Raw genomic sequence first — 18,355 nt, forward strand, 5'->3', positions numbered from 1 at the left:
TTAATAAAACCCTTTGTAAACTCAATTGCCTTTTCTGCCACATTTGGCGATTATGTCCGCTGTGTGACAGTAAAGTTGGACTATTCAGTAAATAAGGGTTTTTTGACCTTTGGCTTGCTGTATGTTTTTTACTAAAACTGCCATCAACCTTAGCCCGCCTAGTCAATGGTGAGGGATCATGAGAGTTGAAGCCCAGACACCTAGGGAGCCGTTGGTTGCAGACCCCTGAAATTGATAAACGCGTCCTGAGGCGAGGAAAGGGCTTAAAACTAGAAAGACTCTGCCGGTGCTACCCTGAATAAACATCTCAGTTTCGTTTTTCTGTAACATCAGACAGATTAAACCAGATGCAGAAAATTACATTACATAGAGAACTGCAGGATTCAACCGCCCCTCTGCCCCAAAAGCAGACAAAACTGTAAGCAGGCTTGAAAGGCTTTGCGAGATTCCAGAATGAGAAAGGACCCTTCTTCAGGCTCTACTGATACAAGAAAGACAACGAAAGATAAAGGAAGACTGGGCCTTTGAAGCACCTGACGTACGTTTTGATTTTGCCATTCAGTCACTGCCGTTTGCCTATCAAATAGATCATTGAAACAATTTACAATGTATTCAGTGAAGAAAAAGAGGAGACTGGCGTTTGGGGGAATTTGCGGGATCCCGTCACCTTGTGGGGGCAGTGTAAGGCATTTAGTGCAGCACTGCACATGGACATTACAGGTACAATTGGTCAGCATTATGTGTTCAAACGGTACTGTACTTGCATTTATACAAGCCCGGACATACAATTGCAGGAAAAACAAGACCTGTCAATCTGTGCCATTGAACGACAGTACAAGCAAACAACATAATACATTGCAAGAGAAGGGCACTTCATGTCCTACGATGTCCACTGCCCCAACCTCTACCTCTTAAAGATCATAGCAAACAACCTGCATTCCATTAGTGCCACTATTGCTTTCCCTTTTCACTATATATCTTATGTAGGGGTGTTCTGAATAGTTAATTTACTATTCAGCTGAATATCGAATAGTTGGTCCAGCTATTTGGCCGGAGCCGAATAGTGAGCCGAATAGTTTATTTTAATTTTTTTTAGGTAAACTGTTTTCTAGAAAATAATAATCAACATTTCAATGAATAAACTAAGGAGACATTCTATTGCATGGGTATTGATGGTTATTAAATGGACACATATCTCTGTAAGCTTATTAAAAAGCTTTTTAAAAGTTTTTAGGTCAAATTGGGCCTCTTTTTTGCCCAATGTTGCTGAATAAATATTATTTAAATTGCACAATGGGCATTTACATTTTATCCAAAAACTCTCTTGGTTATTATTCCAATAGTTTGTCACAAAAGGAATGAGTTGCCATTTGCAACTGTGGCCCAGTCTGACCCTGGCTGGGCCTCACCGTTTTGGAGAGGGGTGAGGGGTACTTCATATTTCGAGGCCGCTGGGCAGCAATGCCCCTCTGTGGTCTTGTGTCAATCGGGGATGTGGGGGGAGGAAGGCACTCCAGGACAGTGGAGTGGCCCCCTTTATCATAAAATAAATGTCAGGCCACCGGCCTTACCCACTGGGACTGGCCTATAGGGCAATATGTCAATGCCCGAAACAAAAACGTGAAAGGCTAGTGTGGGGCAGTTTTTAGGTCAAAGTGGGCCACTATTCTGGCCAGTGTTGCTGAATAATAAATATTAAGATTGCACAGTTTGCATTACATTATATCCCAAAACTCCCCTTGGTTACTATTCAAATAGCCTGTCACAAAAGGAGTGAGTGAGTGAGTGGGGGGGAGGGGGCAGGCGAGGCCACGGGTGTGCCAAACACCCCAGTGGCCTCACCGTGAGTTGGGAGAAGGGCACTTTGCACATTTCGAGGCTGCCGGGCAGTAAAGTCCCCTGGCGGCCTCATGAGTCTGGGGGCTGCTCCTGGACAGTAGAGCGGTCCCCTTTTTCAGAAAATAAATGTGAGGTCACCGGCCTTGCACCGGTGGCACAACTGGAAGCAAGGGTGGGCAATATGGTGAGGCCGTGGGGTGCAGAACACCCCAGCAGCCTCACCGTGTGCTGGAGAGAGAAGGGTGGAGGGGACTTGCCTGGTAAGCAGTCGCTTATGGTAAGTGAGGGAAGGGAAGAACTGCTCCCTTCCCTCACTTCCCATTTCAACGTGCAGAGGCTGCTTCCTTTGTGCTCAGGCTTCAGTAGCCAATAAGCAAACCGCTTATTTGGCTTCTGTAGACTAGCCACTACAACATTTTCTATGATTGGCGGTCATCTCCCAAACAAGGAGAAGACAGCTAATCATAGGAAATGGACTTCGAGTCACTATGGCAGAAACTATTCTGCCGAAGAGCTATTTTTCAGCTGAACGTCGTCCGAAAAGCCGAATTTCGGTACATCCCTAATCTTAAATTAGATTGTTAATAACCACCCATGCGATGTCCATCACCACGGCAGTGGTTCTGTGGCTTCCTTTAAGTGGTTGCTAAGTATTCGTTCTATGATTTTATCCCGAAAGAAGAAGAATAGATATTAAACATATATGGCTGTGCAATAAATTCATCAAAGTGGGTGCTTTTAAGAATGCATGCAAATGTGTAGTAGTGGTTTCACAAATAAAGAAAAGATACACTCTCATATTTTGGACCTGACTGCTCTGTTATGAAGATGCAGCCTGCCATTTGGGACAGGCCAGGCCATCATTTCGTGGATGCCAGGCTGTTCCCATGCAGTTTGAGCATCTCGGTCCTTCTCATCGGTTATGTCCCCCAATTATAACCCTGATCTCTCGGCTCCAGCAACCAATTCACTTTCATCATTTAGAGGGAGGGCAGGACCACAGGCTCCCACTGCCTCAAACCCTCGCATGACCGAGCCCCGGACACATAGAGCTGACAGGACATGCATGCGTTTCCTCAAAGTTCTCTGGGCCTGGCCCCTTTTGATGAACCCTCCCAATATGCCTCCAATCCCTGGCCCTTAGCACTTCCCCCTCTCTGCATTCCTTTCTGCCCGCACAACACTCTTTTGCTTATCAGCTGATCGTGCATTACACAAATTCCCATACCTGGGGAAATGTGTCCTATTCTGCTGATCAGCAGTAAACTGCCGGCAAAACAGCTGCTGCCGGTAACAATTTGAAGGCTGGAAACACAGAGAAAACATTTCCTACTTTTCTCACCCAACGTCCTTCACTCTTAGCTACCACAATTATTTTGGCACCAGAAGAGAGAGAGAGGCAAGGAATCCTGCAGGGCCGAGACAGAGAGGTGGGTCAGGAAGCGGTCCCATGCAGACGGCATGGAGCGCGGAGGAGCGAAAGAGCCCACGGAATGGTTCCACCTGGAACCAGGCCTGGAGCTGGAGAAGTTTGGCCCCACAAACAAGAGAAGAGGTGTGAATGCATGAAACGTGGTCCACCTATGCCAGCTGAAGCCAATGCTGAAGTTCAGTCACTAAACATTGGGAAGCACTGAAGCCTTTGCACCAACTTGGAAGACCAAAACGAAGCCGGGGCTGTGCTGCTGCCTTTCCAGGGGAACCCCGCCATAGCAATCCAGGTATGCCATGCATTCACTGAACCCGGGAGGAGGGCAGACAGGCCTGGATATACCCTAAACTGGAATGAGAAGCCAAAGAGCCCAAGCAGGGCTTAGGCACTGGACAGGCCAAAGCGGGGCAAGAATCCATATACCCCAAGTCGGGGTGCAAAGGCAAACTGCACAATAGGGGCTGTGAGACCAGGTACACAATGAGGGTGTGTGAATCCTAAAACCCCATGGTGGGGAGATAATCTATTGGGCCCAGAGTGGGCTGCCATCAGATCAACCCCAAAAGGGGGGTGTGCAACCCGAGACCCCAGGGAGGGGTAGGAGCCTAAGGGATTCTGGACCGGACAAGGCCCGGCGATCCAAGGACATTTGAGAGGACTTTTCTTTGTACAGGACTGTAACTGAATAGCAGGCCAGGAGGCCTAGAGATGTTTTCTACTCGGCCCAGAGATATTTGCTGGGGATCATATTGGAATCCTGCTTAGGGCAAGAACCACTTCTCTAATCCTGCGACATTCTAGGGTACGTAAGAAATCGACCAAGAATATACCATTTGGCCAAAAGGCCTTAAATGATTTAGTGTTCTGATCTTTTTTTCCCTTTGTAGTGGTAGGGCTAGGGATCAGGCTGGTTTAGGTTTGTAGACAGCAGCCAGACTTGATTTGTATGACATTCTGACATGCACCCTTTTCGTTTCCTTAGCATAGGAAGTCATAGGCCTAGTACAGGGTTTTAGGACTGAAATAAAGCTACTGAGTTGAAACCACAATGAGTTATCCGTCTCCTGATTCTGACTTAATCACACCACTCCAGTGAAAGAAAACCCAGAGAATGCAGACTTGTGAGAAAGGGCACTCAGGGTAGATGTTTGTTCAGGGAGTAAGATTGGGCAACCATTTCAATGTTCAATATATATATTTGGAAGAAAAGGGTAGAGGGGGGCTTTAAAGTCACTATGGTCACAAAAGTGGACCTCTTCACAGTACCTTATTCTTGTTTTTTAGGGCTTAGCAGACGAGTCGAGTCACGCTTCTAGATGAGATTTAAAAGTTTTGAGTCAATCGGGTCCCACTGGCGGTCTGCATTAAGTCAGTTTGAAGAGGCAAGCTCACGAAGTGTAGAGTCAGCGTTCAAACGGAGAGACAATGTCTTCCAATGGTCTGAGCAGTGGTCGAGTTGGCTGCAAAATGATGGCCTCTGCTGTATCAAATCACACGTCCCGACTGGGAGTTCACACACCTCCAGCAGTTTGAATCGGTGCTTGAGTCAGTTGCTCTCATGATGGTTGTGCCTCCAGTGGGGTGAATCAAGACAGTCCACTTAAATTGGTGGAGTCGGGATCTGGATGGCTTAAGGTGCAGACATTGGTTGTAAGTTTGCTTAGAGTGTCAAAAGCAGCACTATGGGTCCTGTTGCGACTTGAAGGAGTTGACCACAGTCGATCCAGCACAAAGGCGTCTCGAGGCTGTGAAACAGGATTTCAGCTGCTTCTGGGTTGCTGGGACTCTCAATCCATCGACCCCAGAGCAAGGTGAGAACTTAGTTTCTCCACTCCTACTTCATGGAGCCTGTTTGCGTTGCAGCCACCAGTGAGTCATTCATCCAGAAGCAGTCACCCCACTCCCTGTGTATGATTAGGGGACAGCTTTCCTCTACCTTGCATGTCTTAACCTCTATGGCAAATGATTTAGGAATAGACTGCACTCCTATCAGAGTTAAACAAATCTATTTTCTCTTGATGGTCCATAGAGGAATGAAAGAATGAGGGGGGGTCCTTTTTAAAGGCAGGTTTTCACATGGGAATGGCATAAAGCTAGCCCGCTGTAAGGGGTCCAATCTAGGTTGTTGTAACAAGTGCTTTTTGCCTTATGACATCAGACCCTGAGTACTTTGCCTGCAGGAAAAGGGAGGGCAGGGAAAGGAACAGATCCCTAACAGAAACCATGATAGTGGGACACTTCTCTCAGCCCACCTTTCCTCTCTGCCTACTTTAGCCACGTCCCATCCACATGCCTGCGGACTACAAAGGGACTAGTTTGAGAGTCAATTTGTTGTGTTCGTGCTGCCTTTGAAGCACTGGTTCCCAGGAGACCTCCTGGGGGAAGTTTCTATGCCCTGGGAAGAAGTGGTTACTTTTTTTTAATGGGAGAATCAAAGTGGCAGCAAACCTGCCTATTGTCCCATATAGCAGCTGTGGGGACAGTCGGGCCATACACCAATGTACATTAGTCTTGTCATAGCTTCGCACTGATAATATAGCTGACATTAGTGTTATATCAAATTGCTGTGGCTGTATAATTGTGTGTTCTTAATAGTCACAACCAGACATAGCTTAAATCTAAAGATCTACGTGCCACCAGACTGACTAAGGGATACAATGAATTGAGTTTGGAAACCAGTGAAGTTTGTGTTCCATCGGCATTCAGGAATGCATATGTGACCTTTGAACTGCAGTGTGCCGCTGCAGTGCTGTTGCTTGGCACCAGGAGGCTGTCTCCACAAAGCCACATTTATGCACTATCATTTTGGCCTGGAGCATTTGTGAAAGTGGGAGGTCTGATTAACAGACCTCCCTTTAAGTAACATAACTACCTACATCATTTTATGTTATGAAAATCAAAAAAGGCAGTGCTTTCACAACCTCAAGATGCCAATCTGTCACACTGTGGTGTCATAGGAATCCTGGTTTGTGCGAGTCTTTTCTACTCCTACATTTTGGTGAAATGACACCACTCTGAGGGATGCAACAGGGATCGCAGAACTGACTCCACCTCTTTTTCAAAGGAGGTTTAAGAACAATGCTCAGTCATCCACAGATTTCCAGCAGGTCTCAGCACAAGGAAAGCAGCCCTAATTTATCTGTATTTATTTAATTGTTTAAAGCGCAAACCTTGCTCAAGAGTAGCGGAACGCTGTACAGAGTGTGGGTAGCCAGCATTTGGACTGGCATCTTTTAACAGTAGTGCAGAACTATGAGTTGAGGTCTCCAGAGTCACAAGAGTTTTGATCCCATCTTTCCTACTTAATCGAATTGCGTCAGTGTGTCAGCATCCCAATCGATAGATCACAGTCCTACGTTGTCATAACTGCCAAATTGGGCATGCATAGAACTAGGCAAACGTGACTTCACATTTTACATTTATCATGTCAACAAGCGAGAAGTAAATGTACGTTCCCCTGCTTGGTCCCCAGTCAGTGACTCCCAGGAGTGGTTGCTTTTTTGTGCCACTGTGCTATCCTTAACCGGCCAATTTCTGATATTTGGTATATGGCTGGAGGAAGTCATGGACCTGCTCCAATCAAATCTTCTTTATCAAGCAACAGAGATTTGGATGAAATGTGTGTTTTCATAAATGTCTTAGGTGAGTGATGGAGGTGATGCATGTATAATCTCATTCTGACACACGCACACGCGCACACACACACCCCTCACCTTAGTTGATGCATATGTCTACATTCAAGTCCAACTATCCTACCGCTGGTTCCTTGTGAAGAGTTTCAACACAACTGTGTACCTCTAGTTCAGTCTTCAATTCTGCAAGAGAATGTGTGCAAGGTCCATACAGTCGTTTTTTGGGGTAGGCAATCCCTATCGAGTTCTAGAACGCTCTTTGTGGGAACAACTGTGAAGCATCATGTTTGGTTTACCCTATTCCTTACGCTCAGATGCAAAACGGGTCCTAAACTTGTGTTGATCTTTTGGGGTGTATTTTCATATGACTTTAAAATATCTTCGCTATCGGCTTTAAGTGACCTCCTGTCCTGCCTCATGGCTAATGGTTGATAACCTCCCATTACACGTTTTCCTTATAAAGTAAGTTAATCCACTATTCTCCTTTTTTTCCCAACAGACTATGCTACTGGAAAAACTGCGGGTTGCAAAACGGCCAGAGAACGAGGCGACCTTCAAAGTCTTCTACTACCTGGTGTCAGGTGCAGACACCAACCTCAAGTAAGCTTCTGTGTCAGCAGGTTACTTGAAGGGGGTTGGGGGCTCAGGGGGGTGCGGGGGGGGGGGGGGATCAAGCCCTTCAGGCTTTTGCATTTGGAATGCTTACACCATAGACCACATATCGCCCGCACACCTCAATACTTTCTGGCTACCCCTATGGGTGTGCATCACCTTCAAAGCCAGCTGCATTATATATAAAATTGTCGAGAAGACCAAGTCGCCATTTCTAGGAGTCACCCTATTGGCAGAAGTCAGGGCCTGACCAGGTCAGAGCAGCATAAATACAAAAAAAGAAGCAACCAGGAAACCAGCCTCATCAATCGACGCCCCCAGACTCTGAATCCCATATGCATCAACTTCAGACTCTCGCCCACCCCTGTGCACTTGAACAGCAAATGAAGACCCTTCTCTTCAAAGAGCACCCAGGGCCCCCTTTCGGCATGGCCGTTACATGTTCCCCACAAACTGTAAATGTTCTCTATTCCATGCTCCACAAGTTTCTCCAGTAATACATTCTGTGGTGTAAAGACTATTCCTTTGTTACCATCTAATGCAGGGGCCGCCATACTTTGGGGCTACAAATGTTTTGGACTTTAAATCCCATCAGCCCTCGCCATCCTAGTCAATGGGCCGAGATCATGCGACTTCTGGTCAATAACGTCTGGAGAGCCGCAGGTTGCAGAACTTTGATTTAATGTATGCATGGAACCCCTACCAATGGTGTGCCTAATAAATACCAGAAATCCACTGCTTAAACAATGGGCCATCTCAGAAGCGATGTCAATGGATACTTTGCGGTTGCCCAATGCCTAGAGCCAAACATTCCTGCGTTTCCCCAATGGCATTCCCTGAATATCTTCGTCCTAATCCGATCTATCAGGCACACTTACTCGGCGAACTGTTTTTAGCCTTTGCGATCAGTATTCCTTGGTAATCCACTGCTCATTCACCACAGCTCAGTGCTTCCTCAATTGAAAATGATTTACTTGCAGGGCAGAAACATCGAAAAATAAAACAAGGTCCCATAACATAGAAGAAACATGAAGTATATCGTATGTGATAATTAGGAGGTGTCAGTGAAGTGCACTTTCACACAAAGGGCAGGATATCAGAAGAAAGCATGCAATATTAACAATGGATCTAATTTGGCTGCAGGCTGTTACTAACATATTGGACCTCATTACAAGTTTTCCGGTAAGCTCACCGGCACCCTTGGTTCTGCACCGGCAAACAATGAGTTTGCCTGCTGGGGCCGCTGCGCCCGACAGGTCTGACCCTGCCAGGCGCACACCGTAGGCAGACCATTCCCAGAAGCGCCGGCACCGTTGGCAACGGTGCCAGTGCCTCCAAGTCCCACCCCCATAGAGTCCTATGGGAATCTATGGGAATGGGGACTAATATTTTATCAGCGCCTGACTTCCTGGGCCGCTGGACTTGTAATCTCCCAGTTGCACTGGGAAGTTAGGTGCCGGTAAAACTTTAAAAGTCTGGCAGGCTTACCGGCGGATTCGTAGTGAGGCCCATTGTCCAGTTATGTAGCATTTGGAAAGCAAGCATTGGCAATGCCAACAGTTTGGGCTTTTGTGTAAATCTGGGAAAGTCACTTGCCAGCCACTGCCATAGTACTATTAACTGCCCATTGATGGTAGCAGTTGCCAAATGGCGCGTGTACCTGGGCATCCAATAACAGTGCCTGCCAAATGTCTAATACTTACATACAAGCCAAAACTGTTGGCTTTGACAATGCTTGTTTTTAACAGGACTTCGGTAAAGGACACATAGGGCCTCATTACAACTCAGGGGTTAAGGGTTAACGCCGTCGTTAACCCTTAACGCCTGATTCCGATTTTAACGGCTGCTTCTAGCAGCCGTTAAAATCCATGGCGCTAAACCGCCTTGGTGCTAATTACGCCACCGTAATTTACGGTGGCGTAATTAGCGCCTTCCCCACTGCCGTTATGCCCTATGGGGCAAAAATGGGAATGGGGAAGGGTAAAATGGGAAATGGGGATTTACCGCCCCACTCACCTTGGAATGGGGCGGTAAATCCACCATCTACCATGGTGTAAACATAGTTTACACCATGGTGGTAAAGTTGGCGTACTTACCGCCTGGGTCGTAATGACCCCCATAGTGTTCGAATGGTGGAAGGCAGACCTGGGTAAGACATTTTTATTACACCAGTATCGGGTTTACAGCTCCAATTAAGGCATTAACTCTACGACTGCTTTGAAATAACACTGGCAGGCACTTGGAGTACAACGTTTGATGGTAAGACTTGATTAAAGTGAGCTCAAAGAGTTCCAATGAGGAGGTATTTTGGGTGGGGTGGGGCAGGAACTGGATGGGGACTGCCATAGGGATTAGCATGGTCACGGGCAGTCAATGGGTGGGTAAATAAGCAACGCCTACAAGTTGTGTGTCCCTCCACATGTCATTTCTCCCCCTCTGTACTCGAATGCAATAGTTTTGGCCTCTAATATCCCAAACTAAATTAATTCCATGGTCCATAGAGTCTGACAGCCCAGAGTCTTTCACAAGACCCCAAGAAGATAGGATGTCTGTAGAGGCACAAATGATGGATCATTTACCTTTGCCAAGGGCCCGTAATTGTGCAGCCGAGTAATATATATATATACACACGCACACGCACACGCACACACACACGTTAGTGTTGCGAGTCCTCTAAAATCTTCTTCTACAATTTTCTTAGATCAATCTAGGATAATTTTTTATTTTCTATGAAAAAAGTGTTTTCTTCGACATCATTTGACAATCGGCAACGCACTGCCAACAAGACTTCCGTCCAACATTCCCACCGCCAGTAAACGTCAAATACAAGTCAGCTTCGCAGTTGGGCCTACCTCATGGCGGAATCCACAAGAAAGTGCCTGTTCAGGATATGTGTCCGTTGTAGGCTGAACGTTTATGTGGAAGATAACCACGAGGAATGCCTCTATTGCCTTCACCTTCGCCCCCAACATGTCATTAAGGACTGCGAGATCTGCCAGTCTTTCTCATCAAAGACGCTGAAGGACTGACACCGCCGTATCGTTGCTTGGCTGGAAGACGCTGGCGAGGCCTCTGACTTGGCTTCTGTATGAAGTTATGCCTCGTTACGGCAGGGCTGGACGTCCCAGTGAACCACCTCAAGTAAGAGGTACATATCGCACGACAACTGAGCCATAAGTGAGAAAAGGCAGAAGGAAGCTTCAGGCAATGGCTCGAGGTAATCCTACAAGGACCGGGCCTCACGAAGGTCGGTACAAAGGGAGAGGCAGGGCAGAAAAAGGACAGAAGCTCTTTCCATCGTCCCAAGGAAGCATTTACCTCGAGGTCCAGCTCCAAGTCTGGTGAGCATTCCTCTCCGACCTTATCACAGTCTTCTACAAGGCCGCCTTTGTCGCAATCCAAGTCATCTGCACCAAAATCATCGACCGCAACTTCCTCGTCGGCGAAGCAGGCGGCAAAGTCTGCAGACTTGTCATCATCGACGACGGAGCCATCTAAGACATTGTCGGTGACAAAATCATCTACTGCGTTGTCCTCTGCAAAGCTGTCGACACCATGACCATCATCAACCAAGACGACAAGACCATCATCGACCTCAACCTCGATGGCTACAATCACGAGCGCATCGACCACAAGTGCTTCGTCGACATACCGCCGTCGGCGGCCCCATAGAGTCAAAGATCCTGCCAGTCCGTTGTCAACACAGCTGTTGGTACTGATACCAGAACCAACAAAGCAGAAGCACAGCCATATTGTCCACAAACTGTGTTTCCAAACCTGGGGGTGGCTCTATTACCAGGTGGCCTTGTGGTCCCAGAACCAAGTCTTTCACAATCGGAAGAGGAGGAAGCTGTTGTCACAGCAGCCCTCTTCCCCTAGGACAGTGCCACTGAGGAGTCCACCGCGGGGTGAGGCAAGCCTCATTAGACCACCATTTTGGAACCCCCTTTCCATCAGCAGGGTTGGTATAGCCTCTACAACCTTTGCCCCAATGGGATCCCATGCCATCAACAGGAGCAGTCCAGCATCAGCAACCATTCCCTCAAAGGAACGTATAATTGGATCTTTTGTCAACACTGACGACACTGGTGGCAACCTTGCATGCAGTGCCCTTAAGACTACTGGTTGCTGAACCCAGCAGACAGGCCGGCTGAGGCCCCAGGACCCTTCAGAAAGGGGCACGAGATTCATCGCCCCCCTCCAAGTCGCAAAGGCACCGGTCAGCACCGGAGTTACTGACGGATGAGGGAGCGGACACGGAGCCTGAGGAGGGCACGTCTCCCACACATTCTGATCAAGCAGATGAGTTCGACGATTTCATCACTGCGGATGGTGAGCCAGATGAGGTTCCTCTCAGGGATTCTCCCCCTGATGAAGTAGGAGCTTTCCATGCGCTCATGTCTAGAGCGTCAATGATGTTCTCCTTTCTTGGCTCCTCCGGTGCTAAACTGAACGTCTTCAGCGCAGAGAACAACGCAGGAAGTCATCATGTCAATACCACTACTGGAGGACATATAGGAGGACGGCCTAGTTGCCATGGCGCACCCTGCAACTGCACCTCCAAAGAAGGACCGTTTCGACTAAAAATACAGGGCTCCAGAGAGCGCTGCTGCCTGTCTCTGCACCCAGCCAACCCCAGACTGTCATTTCTGCAGCAGCCAGAAAGAGGTCGGCCAACCCATCTTCCTCCTGCTCAGTGCCCACGGACAAGGAGGGCAAGCGCCATGACGCCTTCGGCAAAGAATCATCACGACAGCTGCCACGACTATCAAGGCGGCGAACGCTATTGCCATACTCGCCGGCTATGGTCGCGAGTTATGGTGCAAGTTGGGGCCCCTGCTTGAATTCTTGCCCGAGGACAAGAACCATGAGGCACTGGATATTCTCTCCATGAGGGTGCGATTGCATCTGACCATTCCATCGCTGTCTCGACCGACTTTGTGTACACGAGCTATCACCAGATGGGTAATGGAGTTGTCCTACGCCGACAAGGTTGGCTCAAGGCCACGGTCTTTCAACCAGATGTCCAATCCCTGGTTACAGACATGCCTTTTGATGCCACACCCTTGCTTGTGAAAAAGGTGGATGAGGCCCTATAGGCCATAACGACGGAAAGTGAAACCGCCTGCTCCCTGGGCACATTACAACACAGGCGGCGGTCCTTTCGTTTGGGGAAAGGGCGTTCTAACAGAACTTCACAGGACAATCGCAGTACGTACCAGTCGTCCTCGTCCTACAGGAGCCCTTATTCATCAGGGGATCAGTGCAGGAAGCGAACCCAGTCCTACAAGGGTTTCCAGCAACTCAGAGGCTCCACCCAGCCTAGGGGCCAGTCTGTCAAGCAAGCATGACCGGCGAGAGCCAGAGCCTCCCACTTCAGCACCACAGTGGGGGGAGTAGTCTATCAAATTTAGTTGACGAATGGGCTTGAGTAACATCCGGCGACTGGGTGCTGTCCCTCCTCCATCAGGGGCACTTGCTGGAGTGCATAAAGTATCCTCCAGACATTCCTCTGGTACGCAGACCAGAAAAAATGCAGCTCCTCCTGGTCCAGGAAGTGCAGTCTCTGCTACGAAAAGGGCACTGTGGAAAAGGTCCCCAGAGACGAGATGCTGAAGGGGTGTATTCCTGCTACTTCCTGGTAAGAAAAAAGGGCACGGTGAAGAAACCAGGGGGTTGGAGACCCATAGTAGACCTAAGAGTGCTCAACACATTTCTAAAGGCACAAACCTTTTGCGTGGTAAAATTGCAACAGGTTATATCCCAGCTGCAGCAGGGGGATTTCCTAGTGTTCCTCAATCTCGAGAACGCATACTTTAAGATTCCTATTTGCCCTTCACACCGGCGCTACCTTTGTTTCGTGGTGGCAGAAGTGCACGATCAGTTGAAGGCTCTTCCCTTCGGGCTCAGATCGGCCCCTCTGGTGGCTCACCTGTGGTGGAGAGGAGTCCACATCTACCCATACTTAGACGACTGATTAATAAGAGCCCCCTCCTACTCTCTTGCAGAGTCCAAAACCGCTGTCACGATCCAATGTCTTCAACAACTCGGGTTCTTCATCATTTTCCCAAAGTTGCAGCTGGCCCCCTCTTGGACGGCACTGTACCTCGGTTTCCTTGCTAGACACAGCACTTCCAGAGGCAGGCCCTCGGACGAGTGAGTGACAACCCTTCTGCAGAAGGTGCACTGCCTCAGCAAGACCCGACCGCCCACGGTTCGCAGCTACAAGTATTTGCTGGGGATGTTGTCTTCATGCATCCCACTGGTCACCAACTACAGACTGCGCATGAGACCAGTGCAAGAATTCTTGGATGCCAGATGGGTACAAGCTTCAGGCTCCTGGGAGGACTGTCTTATGCTGACTCCAACATTCAGGAAGGGCCTGCTCTGGTGGTCTGTGAGAGAACACATCCTGCAAGGTGCCCCCTTCAGACTCCCGGGCTATCAAGTCACTGTCACTATCGACACTTTCCTGGAGGACTGGGGAGCCCACTGCCAATACCAGCTCACCAGGGGTTTGTGATAAGTGACGTAGAAGACTCAGCAGATCAACCTGCTGGAGCTACGGGCGTTATTCCGGGCACTGAAGTCTTTCCTCTCCCTGCTCGGCGGGAAAGTGGTCCGGATTTACACAGACAACACAACGTCGATGTTTTATATCTGCAAGCAAGGGGTGGACCAGGTCCCCAAGCTTTCCAAGGACGCCCAAGCACTCTCACATTGGTCCCTGCAACAGAACATGTTCCTGATTTCCCTCCATCTACCAGGGATCCACAACACTCTGGTGGACTCCCTCAGCGGGGAGTTGCAAGAAGACCAGCTTCACCTGTTGTTTCAGGAGTGGGACACCCCAGCGATCGACCTGTTTGCCACAATCAACAACAGCCCCTGCAAGGCCTTTGCCAGCTGGTTTCCCCACCCGGACAGTTTGGGGGATGCCTTTGCGTTCCCATGGGAGGGGACATTTCTTTATGCATTTCCCCCAATTCTTCTGGTGCCGCGAGTCCTACACACTTTCAAACAATATTGGTGCAGACTGATATTAGTGGCCACTGCGTGGCAGAGAAAGACAGTATGGTACTCAGAGTTCCCGGCTCTTTCGGCGACAGCTGACATCAGACTGGCCCTGCACCAGTCGCTCTTATCCAGGAACCAGGGAACAGTCTGCATCACGATCCAGCCTCTCTGTTTGATGGCATGGTTCCTGTGTTCCTAGAATTCGGGACTCTAACCCTCCCGCAGGCTTGCTTGGGAGTGCTGGCTAAGTCAAGAGCTCTGGCCACTCTGACATGCTACAAGAGCAAGTGGAAGCATTTCCAGGTGTGGAGCAGGAACCATAACCTGCATCCCCTGACAATCAGGCCTGAGGAACTGCTGCTGTAGCTCTTGTCTCTGGCAGAGTTAGGTTTGACGCACTGCCCCATTAGAATGCACCTAGCCACAATCTCCATATGCCACCATTCCACTGCAAGGTGTTGCCTCTGGTCTCATCGGCTAGTGAAAGAATTCCTACAAGGACTATTTCATTCATTCCCATCAGTCTGCCGCCCGCTCCAGCCTGGGAACTCAACGTACTGCTCACAAGGCTTACGAGACCCCCTTTTGAGCCCATACACCATACGTCCATCTAGCACCTGTTGTGGAAGACAGCATTTTTGGTGGCAATTACTTCGGCAAGACGAGTAGGAGAGATGCAGGCATTTCCTTCAAAACCGCCTTATTTGATCATCCGCAAGGACCAGGCTCTACTGCAAATTAATCCAAAGTTAATACCTAAAGTACCTTCATCCTTCCACCTTAACCAGCAGGTGGTGTTGCCAGTGTTTTTTGGCTCTCCCGCATCTCCGGCGCAGTGCACCCTGCACACGCTGGATGTGGTGCGTGCCCTCAAGTACTATGTGGCCTACACAAAGTTGTTCCATTTAACGGACCAACTATTTGTCGCATTTGGACCTACAGGGCCCTGCAAAGCTGTCTCCAAATCTTTGATTGCTAGATGAATTGTGGCCTGCATCTCCTTCTGCCACCAGCAGGCGGCCAGACCACCCCCGACAGATCCCGGACGCTTTCCAGTAGAGCAGTGGCTGCGACCACTGCATTTCTCTCCGGGATCCCACTGCCAGACATCTGCTGCACAGCCACATGGAGATCGGTGCACACATTCACCAGCTTCCACTGCGTCGACAGGGATTCCGTAGAGAAGTCGAGTTGGCCAGGCAGTTCTACGAAACCTGTTCGCATAAGGTTGATAAGTCTCCTGTGGTAAGTGATACAGAGCGCTCCTCCACCCTTGTATTGTTAATTGTTACTGCTTTGTAATCTATTTACAGCATGTGAATCTATGAAAGATCCAATGCTGCAGAAGGAACAAGTTACTTATCTGTAACTCCTGTTCTCCAGCATGGGTATCTCATAGATTCACATGCGACCGTACCTCATACCCCTCAGGGCACGTCATATAGCTCTTACTGCCACTAACGTGCGCTTGCCAAATCTGAAGATGGCTGACAGGGGAGGAGCTAAGGGAGTATTTCTTATTGGCTATAGGCAGTATGACCCAAAACAACGACAATGGAGCATTAAAGTGACTAAGGTTTCAGTTTAATTCATACTGCTCTATTTTACGGAGGACCAAGGATTCCCAGCCTGTCGGCGGGGAATATTCACAGCATGTGAATCTATGAAAGAGACCAATGCTGGAGAACAGGAGTTACAGGTAAGTAACTTGTTCCATTCACTGTAGTATATACTGGGTTGGTGGGACTTGGGCTAAGATGCAGGAGAATTGAAATGTTAATTTTAATCAAATTCTTTTTGACCTGCAAATAAGGGGGTTAAGTGGAACCTACCCATCATCATGTTTCAATATAAGTTGGTGTTCTTTCAACAACATGGCTTTTGTTCTAAAATAAGTGCTATCCATATGAAGGCTTTTAACGTGTTTTGGCCCACCAGAAGCCCCACGTCATCTGCATTTCAGGAATTTAGGGTCATATAAAAGTCTGTGTTAGCAGTGTTTACTTCAAAGCGAGATTTATAGAGAGATAATTATATTTCGTTTCTAGGTTGGTTGGTACCCCAAGTCCTCTCCTTTCTTTACCAGGAGCTCAGGGTCATAACGTTTTCTGGGATGCCAGTGTTTACTTCAAACCCAGATTGATAATTGAGAGATGACTACCTTGTATTTATAGCTTAGTCGACAGAGGACTTGGGTTTTATGTGGGTCTCTAGTAGGTTGTCATTGTGTGCTCTAGCACCTTAAAGCGTCTCTTGTGCTAGATGGAATAACCAATAAAGATCTCGGACCAAATAATCGGACGGACTCTGAAGATATAGCAAAATACTGCTTTATTCTCAATTCAATAAAGCAGGGCAAACTGGCGAACAGGTTCATGCTCGCACACTCATACACAAACTTGATTTTACAGAGGTTATATACCCAATATGCATCATCTGTGACATCATTCTACGTGGCAAATTACAAAACCTATTGAATGGAAGGATTGGTTAAGGAAACATAGGTACCTATAATATACATAGGGGTTAGTACATCATTGGCTTCCCCTTATCTGCAGGGCACACACCGATCTACCTCTAAATACGTATAATGCTGATTATAGCAGAGAAAATGCTTGCGGATTGGTCTATGCAACATTGTATAGCACGGTGAAAAATGTACACAAAGTTTGGCTTTTCTTGAGGCTGGTCTAGCTGGTGACTCCTTAGATACCTGTTTCATTTACAATATGCGTGGTTGTGTTGGTTGTTCTAGCTACACTGTGTGACGCGTCTCACTGGAGTTGGCATAGAAAAACCAAAATCTCACCACAATCAAGAGAAAAGCAAAAGAAAACTCCTGGAGATCTGTGCCAGTAATTTTTAGGTTTCAAAATGTATTGGAGATCTCGTAGCACGTAGTGCCCCTGCTGATGACACGTGTTTCGACTAGTGTGTCCACAGTACTTGATGTGTTGACATTATGTACTGTTCTGCCATTACCTGCTAAATAGCGGTGTACAGTAATTAAGTGCACAATTTTCTAATTCAAACATCCTTTTCAATGTCTAATGTTGTCACATACACAAGCATGGTAAATTAATAAAATGCAGAGTTCTACGTCATCTGCAATTTGACAATAAGTCGTGTGGAGATGTCAGTGATACAAATGAGTCAAATTAGATGTAATTATGTTGGAAAATGACATTCAATGGGATGGTTTACCATCCGAATCCCGGTCTAGGAGTTACAAAAAATGGGTTGTTCATTCCGGTCGGGTTCATTGAGTCCAGTTTGTGGATCCAATACATTTCTCGCCTGGATCTGAGGCATTCTCACCAGTTCCAAAACTAAGAATTTAAGCTGTGCTATTGAATCTATCTTTGCCATAAAGTGTCTGGCTATTGGGGATTTGAAATTTTTCGTTCTGATGTTAGATTTGTGTTCTGTTATTCTCTTTAATTTTTCGGGGTGTCTTCCTTACATAGTAAAGTCCACATGGACAAATCAGGCCGTAGATCAATAGTTTGTAATCACATGTGGCAAATTGTTGTAATCGCCCTTCGTTGCTCGTTTTTTTGGGTGGAAGTAATTACCTAATTTAGGGAATAAAACTGAGATGTGCACTGCTTATCTGGAGGGCTGTATACATGTATTCTTCCAAGCTCCAAAAGAACTCGCCCTTTTGATTTATGTTTTTTGTAATGCAATTCTTTTTTCCCTCAGAACCGAGCTGCACTTTAACCACTTGGCAGAAAATAATGTCTTTGGGATAGCTCCATTGTCCAAGGTAACTTAATAGATGATCGGCAGTTGGTCATGTTGGTGTGTGACTGTTTCTGAG

The 18,355-nt window shown here is 47.6% G+C and overlaps 1 protein-coding gene across 14 annotated transcripts in view; it reads left to right on the forward strand.

The window, feature by feature from the left end:
• MYO18A (myosin XVIIIA) overlaps positions 1-18,355 on the forward strand; it is a 1,313,149-nt gene that overhangs the window by 693,595 nt on the left and 601,199 nt on the right. For all 14 annotated transcript variants that reach the window (XM_069615286.1, XM_069615296.1, XM_069615289.1 and 11 more), the window contains 2 exons: positions 7,403-7,503; positions 18,238-18,301. In XM_069615286.1, coding sequence (XP_069471387.1) covers positions 7,403-7,503; positions 18,238-18,301 — 165 coding nt within the window. The remainder of the gene's footprint in view (positions 1-7,402; positions 7,504-18,237; positions 18,302-18,355) is intronic.

This window comes from Ambystoma mexicanum, chromosome 9, assembly GCF_040938575.1.
Source record: "Ambystoma mexicanum isolate Mex_15411 chromosome 9, UKY_AmexF1_1, whole genome shotgun sequence".
Classification (NCBI taxonomy): Eukaryota; Metazoa; Chordata; class Amphibia; order Caudata; family Ambystomatidae; genus Ambystoma; species Ambystoma mexicanum.